Genomic DNA, 12424 nt, shown 5'->3' with positions numbered 1-12424 from the left:
AGAATGAATGCGAAAGACTTGATTAAATGCATGGATGTGTAAGCTTGTATTAGAATAATGCAAAACATGGAGTCTTTGTCTTGCAACCGTTGAGTTGTCTTTGACCATTAACCGTTGGCTTTGACTTTGGATGTTAACTTTGACTGGTGACTTTTCAACATTTTTTTAAAGTTGTCCCATAAGGTCCCTTTTAGTCTCATTTTGGCTCTAGATCACATCATTTGAGGTATTTGGTCCAGAATAGGCTTGTATCCAGAAAAGGCGATAAAAACATGGGTTTTGTATATTATTGATTATATAATTTGAAATAGTTGAAGCATTACAAGATGATAAAAACGCAAATTTTGGAACTGATCAATTAGAATGAATGCAAAACACTTGATTGATTGAATGAATGCAAAACACTTGATTGAATGCATCTACTTGTTTACTTGCATTAGAATGAATGCGAAACACTTGATTGATTGAATTAACTCATCTACAAGCGAGCTTGCAATAGAATGAATGCAAAACACTTGATAGAATGCATCTACGTGTGAACTTGCATTAAAATGAATTAAAAACAGTTGATTGAATGCGTCTACGTGCAAGATTGCATTAGAATGAATGCAAAACACTTGATTGATTGAATGAATGCAAAACACTTGATTGAATGCATCTACTTGTTTACTTGCATTAGAATGAATGCTAAAACTTGATTGATTAAAATTAACTCATCTAAAAGCGAGCTTTGCAATAGAATGAATGCAAAACACTTGATAGAATGCATCATCGTGTGAACTTGCATTAAAATGAATTAAAACAATTGAACTCTACGTGCAAGATTGCATTAGAATGAATGCAAACCACTTATTGATTTAATGAACGTGTCTACAAGCGAGCTTGCAATAGATTGATTGTAAAACACTTGATTGAATGCATCTACGGTTGAGCTTGAATTAGAATAAATGCAAAACACTTGATTTAATATATCTACGTGTGATCTTGCATTAGTATGAATGCAAAATAGTTTTATGCTTTTGATGCAGAGAGAAAGGCTTGTTTTTGTAATGGTTGCAAATAAGGTGCGATTTTAAGCCTTATGGGTATTTTTGTCTTTTGCGCATAAATTAGATTTTAGGTCGATTTTTTCATGAAATTAGGTCAAATAAACCAATCTGCTGGTGGCGCTGGAGAGAGATGGGCTTCCTCTGTTGGAGTTAGTGATGATGAAGAGGAGGAGATGGAAGCGGTGGATTGCACTTTGGGGAAGGTTCATTTGGAAAGAATGTTGAGAAAAAGAATGTTGAAGAATAATTCGGATCAACTCGCAGGTGAAGGAGAGGAGAAAAGTAATCTAGAAGGGCCAAGATCAAAGAAGAGGCATTGGATTATGTATTGAGTCGTAATGAGCTTGCTGATGGTGTGAAGAAGGGATTGGGTTCTAGAAAAGAAAAGAAAAGAGAGAAATATGACCTAAGGGCTGTTATTAATCAAAGATTCTTTCCTGAATCTAAGGGAGTAACTTCTACTGAAGTTGTCACAATTGGAGACGAAGATAGCCTGAAACATAAAAGAGATGGGGACTTGTTCAAGCAAGGTTCGCATGGAGGTCGTGCTAAAGCCATAAGATCATATCCGAAAAATTTGGATCTTGCAATGCTGGATAATGGAGACAGATTGAAGAATGTGGATAAAGAACTAATCCATGGAGGTAACCTCTTGGAGAAGGATAAGTTTTTGAAGCCATATGGAAGTCCAGAACTAGTTCGTGCTACAGTAACTAAGAATAAAAAAGATGGTGATTTTGAATTCAAACAAGTTAATAATGTTGTAGAAGCCTTGGATTCTAATTATGTCTATGGAGAAAGGGAAGCACGCCCTTGTACAAAGTCTCTACCATCAGCCAAAAACAACAGTGAAGAAGCCATGAACGACTCATTCTCTGAAGTGAAGAGCAGTCGAGGGAAGGGGGAAGGAACGAGATGAGACAAAGATACCTACCATACCAGCCAGAAGTACCAAACAACGAAAAAGGTATGGTATATTCATCCGTGGGCGCCCAACAACGGTACGATCATGGGGTTGAAGGGAAGTCAATTACATCGGGTACAATTGAAGAAGGTGATGCAGGCATTAAAGGTGGGAAGAAAAGCTCATGGGTAGACATCCTTGGTCGTGCATCTGCTGGGCAGGACACACTCGATTATATTCAACCAACTCTAGTAAATGGCAAGCCAGTGCTTCATGTAAAGGCTGCCCAATTTGTGAATGTCAATAAAAAATATGAGAATTTCATTGTGGGCAGTTTTGTGGGCAGAAGGTTGGGGTATAGCTATGTCAAGGATATAGTTCGGAGAACATGGAAGGTGAAGAAGTTTATCATGAGAACTTATGGTGACAGCATGTTCACTTTTGAATTTGAAAGAGATGAAGATAGAAGCATTGCTTTGGACATTGGGTCATTTCATATTGCGAGTCATTTGTTTATAGTCAGACCTTGGAAACCCTTTATTGAAGTTGAAGCAAATGAACTGAAGACCATGCCTATATGGGTAGTCATGAAGAAATTTCCATTGGAACTCTGGAATAAGGAGGGATTTAGTAAAGTAGCAAGTGTGATTGGAACGCCAATGTTCGTTGATAAGCCTACTGAATCAATGGCAAGAACCTCTTACGCAAGAGTGTGTGTTGAAATAGACACGGATTGTACCTACCCGGAAGGACTACCAGTCATTGTTGATCAGAAAAGAAGTTTTACTATACCATTTGAGTACAACTGGAAGCCGGTAATGTGCACTTGCTGCAAGGTGTTTGGATATAGTGTTTTGCAAGGTCCAAAGACAAAACATGAGATGAAAGTAAAGCAAACAGTATGGCTGCAAAAGGAAAAGGCAACTCAACACGAGGACAAGAACAAAGAATGCATCAGTAGGGATGAATAGGGAAAGAAACTGGATGAGGATACTCGGGCTGACCAAGTTCAACAAACTCACAACTTGGAGCAAATTGAAGAAAAATAGGAAAGTCAGCAGTGTAAGAACTTTGAAGAAGAGAAGGAAGCTCTTAATGTCCAAGATGATGAAGAAGGTGAGTGGGAAACTCCTAACCGAAGACACTCAATTAGAGCCAGAGAAGATCACAACATGAATCAGCAAGGCACGGGAAAAGTCAGTACTACTAGTCCAAAGAGAATGATTGGAAAGGACTCGAGTCCTAATACAGAAAGGAACAATGGAAGAGGGTCAAGGGGCGGTGATACCTCAGATGGTAACACTGAAGGTAGTTACCGTCGAACTCAGCAATGAATGAGCCTATAGAATGCGAAGGGTGGAGGAAATCTGTTTTAGGATTAATGGGCCAGAAACAGGCCCATCAAATAAGACAACTTATATTAAGGGCGGGAAATTGAGGAATGAATCCAGAATATGTCGCAATATTCCAAAATGTTTCGCAATATATCAAGGGCTCATTATGGTACTCACGCGATGGCAAGCAACCGAACCCAAGGCCGTGGTCTATGCAGGTGGGAGTAACTTGTGGCAAGCAGAATATGGAATCAAACTTATAATTTGGGAAACAAATAAACTAGCTGATAATTTAGAATTTTTTATTGTACACAGCTAGTTATAGAGAGTTACTTCCCAGTGAGAGTGAGAATGTAAAAACCAAAACTTATTTTTATTATTAATAAAAGGGGTAGGGGACCTCTATAAAAACCTCGCTTACCGATCAAAAAAAAAAAAATATGGAGTCCTTGTCTTGCAAAGGGTTGAGTTGAGTCTTTGGTCTTTGAAGCCTTGTATTGCTTCCTGAGCTTTTGGACCCCTATGTTGAATTTGACAGTTGACTTTTACCTTTGATTGTTGACTTTAACCGTTGTCTTTTTGGCACTTTTTCTCAGTTGTCCCATAAGGTCCCTTTTAGTCTCCTTTTGGCTCTAGATTACGCCATTTGAGGTATTTGGTCTAGAATAGGCTTCTATCCTAAAAAACGATAAGAACATTAGTTTTGAACATTATTGATTATATAATTTTACATAATTGAAGCAGTACAAGAGGATAAAAAAGCATATTTGAGAACTGATTAATTAGAATGAATACAAAACACTTTATTGATTGAATTAATGCAAAACACTTGAATGAATGTATCAACTTGTGAACTTGCATTAAAATGAATGCAAAACACTTGATTGATGGAATTAACGCATCTACAAGCGAGCTTACATTAGAATGAATGCGAAACACTTGATTAAATGCATCGATGTGTGAGCTTGTATTAGAATAAGGAAAAACGTGGAGTATTTGTCTTGCAAAGGGTTGAGTCCTTGGTCCTTGAAAGCCTTGGAGTGTTTCCTGAACTGTTGAATTTTTGGACCCTTGAGTTGTCTTTGACCTTTAACCGTTGGCTTTGAGTTTTATTTGTGACTTTTCAGCACTTTTTCTCAGTTGCCCCATAAGGTCCCTTTTAGGCTCTTTTTGGCTCTAGATCACGTCATTTGAGGTATTTGGTCCATAATAGGTTTGTACCCTGAAAAAGATATAAAAACATGAGTTTTCTACATTATTGATTATATAATTTGACATAATTGAAGCATTACAAGAGGAAAAAAACGCATATTTTGGAACTGATCAATTAAAATGAATGCAGAACACTTGATTAAATGCATCTACTTGTAAACTTGCATTAGAATGAGTACAAAACACTTGATTGAGTGAATTAACTCATCTACAAGCGAGCTTGCATTAGAATGAATGCAAAACACTTGATTGAATGCATCTACGTGTGAACTTGCATTAGAATAATTTAAAAACACTTGATTGAATGCATCCACGTGCCAGATTGCATTAGAAAGAATGCAAACCACTTGATGGATTGAATGAATGCGTCTACAAGCGAACTTGCAATAGAATGAATGCATAGCACTTTACTCAATGCATCTACGTTTGAGCTTCTATTAGAATTAATGCAAAACACTTGATTGAATACATCTACGTGTGATCTTGCATTAGTATGAGTGCAAAACATGGAGTCCTTGTCTTGTAAAGGGGGTCTTTGGTCTTTGGTCTTTGAAGCCTTGTATTGCTTCCTGAGCTTTTGAGCTTTTGGACCCCTAAGTTGACTTTGACCGTTGACTTTTACCTTTGATTGTTGACTTTAACCGTTGTCTTTTTGGCACTTTTTCCCAGTTGTCCCAAAAGGTGCCTTTTAGTCTCCTTTTGGCTCTAGATCACGTCATTTGAGGTATTTGGTCCAGAATTGGCTTTTATCCTAAAAAACGATAAGAACAATAGTTTTGAACATTATTGATTATATAATTTTACATAATTGAAGCACTACAAGAGGATAAAAATGAATATTTTAGAACTGATGAATTAGAATGAATGCAAAACACTTGATTGATTGAATGAATGCAAAACACTTGATTGATGGAATTAACGCATCTACAAGCGAGCTTACATTAGAATGAATGCAAAACACTTAATTAAATGCATCGATGTGTTAGCTTGTATTAGAATAATGCAAAATGTGGAGTCTTTATTTTGCAAAGGGTTGAGTCCATGGTCCATGAAGCCTTGGAGTGTTTCCTGAACTGTTGAATTTTTGGACCCTTGAGTTGTCTTTGATCATTAACCGTTGGCTTTGACTTTGGATGTCGACTTTGATTGGTGACTTTTCAACACTTTTTCTCAGTTGTCCCATAAGGTCCCTTTTAGTCTCCTTTTGGCTCTAGATCACGTCATTTGAGGTATTTGGTCCAGAATAGGCTTGTATCCAGAGAAAGCGATAAAAACATGGGTTTTGTACATTATTGATTATATAATTTGAAATAATTGAAGCATTACAAGAGGATAAAAACTCATATTTTGGAACTGCTCAATTAGAATGAATGCAAAACACTTGATTGATTGAATGAATGCAAAACACTTGATTGAATGCATCTACTTGTGAACTTGCATTAGAATGAATGCAAAAGACTTGATTGATTGAATTAACTCATCTACAAGCGAGTTTGCATTTGAATGAATGCAAAACACTTGATTGAATGCATCTACGTGTGAACTTGCGTTAGAATGAATTAAAAACAAATAATTGAATGCATCTACGTGCAAGATTACATTAGAATGAATGCAAACCACTTGATTAATTGAATGAAAGTGTCTACAAGCGAGCTTGTAATAGAATGAATGCAAAATACTTGACTGAATGCATCTACGTTTGAGCTTGCATTAGAATGAAATCAAAACACTTGATTGAATACATCTACGTGTGAGCTTGCATTAGTATGAATGCAAAACATGGAGAATGGTAAGCAGGTCATCCATGTTCAGAGTTCACAATTCTCTGAATTTAATAAGAAATTTGATAACCTATTCTTGGATCGTTTGTCGGGAAGAGGCTGAATTACAGTTTTGTAATCGTGTGGCAAGAACATGGGGAACCAAGAGGTTTATTATGAAACCATACGGAGACACAATGTACATTTTCCAGTTCGAAAAAGATGATGATCGAAGGACAGTATTGGACATGGGTTCTTTCCTTATATCCAGCAAGTTATTTGTTGTGCGGCCATGGAAGTTGGTTGTTGAAGCTGAGACTCGTGAGCTGAAGACGCTACCCCTTTGGATTATTATCAAGGGAATGCCAATGGAGATGTGGAACAAGGATGGCTTTAGCCAAGTAGCAAGTGCAGTGGGAATTCCTATGTTCACGGATCAATTAACCGAGAATATGACTAGAACCTCATATGCACGAGTATGCGTGGAAGTTAACACCAAATGCCGTTATCCAGAGAGCATTCTAGTGGTGCTAGATCAACAGAGAGAATATACGGTGTCTTATGAATACAACTGGAAGCCTCCGATGTGTGCAATCTGTGAGGTATTTGGGCACTCTGATCAAACATGTCTTAAGGGCGCGCTAGAGACGAAAGCAGGTAAGGAAAAAGTATGGGTTAAAAAAGACATGAAAACTGCGAGAATGGAGGGGGAAACAAATGTGCAGTCAGTGCTTAATAAAGAGCTTGCAGGCGAAGTACAAGAAGTGCATACTATCCAAGAAGAGGGTGGGTGGCAGTCACCAAGCAAGAAACACAGGTGTAGGCCAAGATAAAGCCCAAGTGTACTACAATCAAAGGTGGATTTCCCTAAGCGAAAGGAAACTGGAATTCCTGAGATGGAAAGTACTGTGAAGGAGGGGAGTGCGGCCACGCACAACACAAAGGGTGTGCTTACTATTTCATCTGATGGGGGCGCACCTGCAAGGTTAGTAGTTAGAGACTATGCTAAAGAGGGCCCGATATCTAGTGAGGACTTGAGTGCTGGAAAGGAACAGAGATACTCAACTTATAGCAAGGACCGAAACAATAGTCCAAGGGTAATTACTGGAAGGGACTTGAGTCTTAATACAAGAAGGAACAAAGGAGGAGGGTCAAGTGGCGGTGTTTGCTTTCAGTTCACTAGTCATGTCCCGCATAATCTTGAAGGTAGTAAAGTTGAATACCATCGATCACATCAATGATAGATTATATAGGAGGAACAGTGGCAGAAAAAATAAGTCTTAGGAGTATTGGGCCAGGAACAGGCCCATTAGATGAGAATGTTTGTTTCTCCTTAGCACATGTGTACAAGGAAAATAAAAAAAGAACAAAGGCACAGGCAGGAAATGAACCTACTGTGATTTTACAAGATATTATACCTAGTTCATTTGCTGAGGTTGTAAGAAAAATTGTGCATGAAGATGCAATATGAATGTAATGACAAATATTTTTATTATTAATGAAAAGGGGTAGGGGACCTCTTTAAAAACCTCGCTTATCAACAAAAAAAAAACATGGAGTCCTTGTCTTGCAAAGGGTTGAGTTGAGTCTTTGGTCTTTGAAGCCTTGTATTGCTTCTTGAGCTTCTGAGTTTTTGGACCCATAAGTTGACTTTGACCATTGACTTTTACCTTTGATTGTTGACTTTAACCGTTGTCTTTTTGGCACTTTTTCTCAGTTGTCCCATAAGGTCCCTTTTAGTCTCCTTTTGGCTCTAGATCACGTCATTTGAGGTATTTGGTCCAAAATAGGCTTCTATCCTAAAAAACGATAAGAACATGAGTTTTATACATTATTTATTATATAATTTTACATAATTGAAGCACTACAAGAGGATAAAAATGCATATTTGAGAACTGATCAATTAGAAATAATGTAAAACACTTGATTGAATTTAGATAATTGTGAACTTGCATTAGAATGAATTCAAAACAATTGATTGATTGAATTAACTTATCTACAAACGAGCTTACATTAGAATGAAAGCAAAACACTTGATTAAATGCATCGATGTGTGAGCTTGTATTAGAATAATGTAAAACATGGAGTCTTTGTCTTGCAAAGGGTTGATTCCTTGGTCCTTGAAATCTTGGAGTGTTTTTTGAACTGTTGAATTTTTGGACCCTTGAGTTGTCTTTGACCTTTAACCGTTGGCTTTGACTTTAACTGGTGACTTTTCAGCACTTTTTCTCAGTTGTACCATAAGGTTTCTTTTAGGCTCTTTTTGGCTCTAGATCACGTCATTTGAGGTATTTGGTCCATAATAGGCTTGTATCCTGAAAAAGCGATAAAAACATGAGTTTTGTATATTATTGATTATATAATTTGACATAATTGAAGCATTGCAAGAGGATAAAAACGCATATTTTGGAACTGATCAATTAGAATGAATGCAAAACACTTGATTGAATGCATCTACTTGTGAACTTGTATTAGAATGAATGCAAAACACTTGATTGATTGAATTAAATCATCTACAAGCGAGCTTGCATTAGAATGAATGTAAAACACTTGATTGAATGCATCTACGTGTGAACTTGCATTAGAATGATTTAAAGCACTTGATTGAATGCATCTACGTGCAAGATTGCATTAGACAGAATGCAAACCACTTGATTGATTGAATGAACGCGTCTACAAACGAGCTTGGAATAGAATGAATGCAAAACACTTGACTGAATGCATCTACGTTTGAGCTTGCATTAGAATGAATGTAAAACACTTGATTGAATACATCTACGTGTGATCTTGCATTAGTATGAATAGCATGATTGTATTTTAGTTCCAGAGTTCAATCATGGAGGCAAATATAGGGTGATTCTTTAACCTTAGGGTTAATAAGGTTAAAAGGAAACCTACTTACATGGAGTAATAAGCTAGAGGAGAGAGTAAGCTGCAAGTTGGATAGAGTTATGGCTAATGCGGAGTGGATAGGAGCCTATGGGGATCATGAGGCTGAATTTATGAATCCAGGAGCAATCTCGGACCATTCTCGCCATGATTGTTACCCTATGATGTATAAAAGGAACCAAAAAGAAAGCATTCAAGTTTTTAACTTTTGGTATCTGAGAAAGATTTTATGAAAACAGTAGAGGAGGTGGAAGAGTGAACTAGTTGATAATCCGATGTTTGTGTTTATGAAAAGGTCAAGATAACTAAGGCAAAGACTTATACAAATGGATATGAGGCGAATTGGGTAATGTGGTTGACACAGTGAAACAAACAAAGCAAGACATGGATATCATACAAACTCGGCTGTAAGGACAACCTATGAATCGTATCCTCATTTGGAAAGAGAGAGAAGCAATCAGAACACATGTGAAAGCAGTCGAGACAAAGGAGGTTTTGTTTAGGTGATAAGAGCCCTTTAACAATATTGCTTTACACCAATTATGTGATTAATAAGTAAGAGTTAGTACTGTTATCGTGCTTTTGTGATTGCGCTAAAAAGAGCTACAGTGATTGCTATGAAAGTTCAATGAAGAAAGCCCAAGTTTCATGGAGAAAAAACCCTTAAAAAGCCCAAGTCAAAGTTGTTAAGTGAAAGTCAAACCGGATTAGAAAGCTGAAGAAAAGTCAACAGAATTTCAAAAGGACATATCTTTGGACTCAGGCCTCGGAATTAGGTCCATTTTATATTAAAATGATCGGCTCAGAAAGATCTTTCTAATGGTTTAGGCCTTGACTCGATCAGAGTAGTATAAGTTGGTAAAATTGCGTGATACAGTAACACGATCAAAATTGTAAGTCTTGGATTTACCCAATTGGGTTATGGACTTGATTTATGGGTCCATAACTAAAAGCCCATGCATGAAATTGTAACCTAACCCTCTCCTATATAAAGAGGGTTAAGGTTAAAATAAAGTAGCTACTCCCTCTTTAGTTTAGAATAATTTAGGGTTCCCTCTCTCTCTCTCCTTTTGTAGTTTAGTTTAGGTTAGAATAATTTAGTTTGTAGCCTCTATTAAATCCTTCAATAAAAACCATTAGTTTAATATTCAATTCTTGTCTCTTTAATTTAATGTCTTCATCTTATTGTTTTGATATTGTTCATCCAATGAAACTAGGCTAAAAACTCCATTAGAGGAGGTTAAAGAAGCCATGTGAAGATGATTGCTTGTTAGAATAGTTGTTATTTAGAATAGAATTTCAAGTTCATTATTATGAGTGTTTAGAGATAAACCTCATAATGATGAACTAGAGTTTAGAGCCACCATCAAAGAGATTAGTGGTGGAGCTAAACTCTCATGCTAGTGGAACCTTGATTTGAGAGGACATGGTATTCACTAGGGATCAATATTCGATTCGATGACTAACTAATAGCCAATCAAATTGCATGGTGGAATTTCCCTCCTCTATGTTCTTCCAATTCATTAAATTCACCTTTTCATTGCGTAGTTAAATTAGTTTAATTTATAATTAGTTTTATTTTAAATAAATCACAACACTACTCTCATTGTTCTCACCATTGTTTTCTTGTGTTTGATTAATTAAATTCACTTATGTCTTGCTAGTTTAAGAGTGGAACGATTCCGTACTCTATATATTGCATGAATATATATGTGAGAGTAGGAAATAAATAATTGATACCGTAAGAATAAGGTTAGAGTAATCTAGTTTAGTTTTTATCGGTTATCAAATGGCGCCGCTGCCATCTTAATCTCGATCAAGACAAGAATTCAATTGCTTGAATCCAAGGGGCAATCCCCCATTCTCTACCCACCCACCCGTTTAATTTTTCATTCTTATTTCTTGAATTTTCGGAACTGTTCACTATTTTAGGCATAGGGGCTGCGGATTCACAGAGGAAAACACTGTAGTAAAGGTATTTATAAATTTTGAATAATTCTGAAAATTTACAGGCGTAATCCTTAAGGTGTTATTGATTTACTGTAATTTTGTCAGATTTTTTCTAGTCGTTTTACCTAGTGAACTAATACGATCTTTACAGTGCTGCATTTCAGTTTTCAAACCGTAAGTTCTTGAAAAACAGACAAGTAATATTAATAGATAAGTTTCCCCAAGTTCTGTTATATGAATCTACTTGTAACAGGCATGCTCAAGTATCGAACCTCATAGTAGATGGCAAATGGGAGTTTACAAATAGTGTAAGATGTCACATTAGTGAGATTGTTGAGGTTATAGAAAATGAAGTGGAAATAATGGGGGATGAGGACAACATAGTGTGGTCAGCAGCAACAAATGGAGACTACAATCTGAAGGAAACTTATGAGAGTATGAGAGGTATAAGACAAGAAGTTCAGTGGCATAAACTGGTTTGGTTTGCAAACAAAATCCCCAGGCATTCCTTCATCAGCTGGATGGCACTAAGTGGAAGGCTGAAAACTCTGAAGAAGATGAAAGAACAAAAGCTGGTTGACTCAGATACTTGTGTCTTCTGTTGGAGAGCAGTTGAAACAGAGGAACACCTTTTTCATTATTGCTCGATACCACAAACCTTATGGAACATATTATTGCAGAAAATGGGTTTTAACAGAACATTAGCAGTTACTTGGAAGGGGGAAGTATTATGGATAGAAGCTAAGTCACAGGGAAAAGGAACTCAACAGGATGTGATGAGATTAATGTGGAATGGGTTCAACTATGGGGAATGATAGAATTTTTGAAAATAAGCCGGTGAATGTACTGACAAATAGCTCGAGCAGTGATTCGCGTGATGTCGAGTAAAATTGAATGCAATACAAATCAAGATGAAGCAAGGACCGAGGTAGAAAGATTCACGATATTTGGAATGTGGATACAAATCGAGCAAAGGAATAAGAAAATTTGGCGTAAAAACCGAGAAGATGGGTCATGCACTATGAACACAGATGGCACACTAAGGGGAATTTAGGTGGTTGGTCAGCAGTGATAATGAGATAGAGAAGGAGAATTATTAGAGGCAAGTCACACGCAGAGCAAGTAAACAATCGATCGACCTCATTGGGAAGCAAAGAGAACAGGGAATGAAGATGGCGATAAGAAAAGGGAGAAGAAGAATTAGCGCTCAAACTGATTCAATGAGTGTAATAGGTTTCTTAACAGACAGGTGTCAACATCCGATGCAGGCAGAAAAAATGATACGGGCTATTAAACGTATGAAGGCCCAATTCGAACAGTTCAACA

General features: G+C 36.9%; 1 protein-coding gene across 1 annotated transcript; it reads left to right on the top strand.

Annotated features, from left to right (window-relative positions):
* Window positions 1–11460: 11460 nt before the first annotated feature.
* Window positions 11461–11913, top strand: LOC147504418 (uncharacterized). Its single transcript, XM_086605203.1, has one exon. The coding sequence runs from the start codon at window positions 11461–11463 to the stop codon at window positions 11911–11913; it is 453 nt and encodes a 150-aa protein (XP_086461329.1).
* The last annotated feature ends 511 nt before the right edge of the window (window positions 11914–12424 follow it).

The sequence above is a fragment of the Coptis chinensis genome, chromosome 4 (assembly GCF_015680905.1).
Source record: "Coptis chinensis isolate HL-2020 chromosome 4, ASM1568090v1, whole genome shotgun sequence".
NCBI classification, from domain to species: domain Eukaryota; kingdom Viridiplantae; phylum Streptophyta; class Magnoliopsida; order Ranunculales; family Ranunculaceae; genus Coptis; species Coptis chinensis.
This window is presented reverse-complemented; position numbering and strand designations above follow the sequence as displayed.

Excerpts from the sequence above, each read along its gene's own strand:
- LOC147504418 (XM_086605203.1), top strand. The coding sequence starts at position 11,461 with ATGGGGGATGAGGACAACATAGTGTGGTCAGCAGCAACAAATGGAGAC.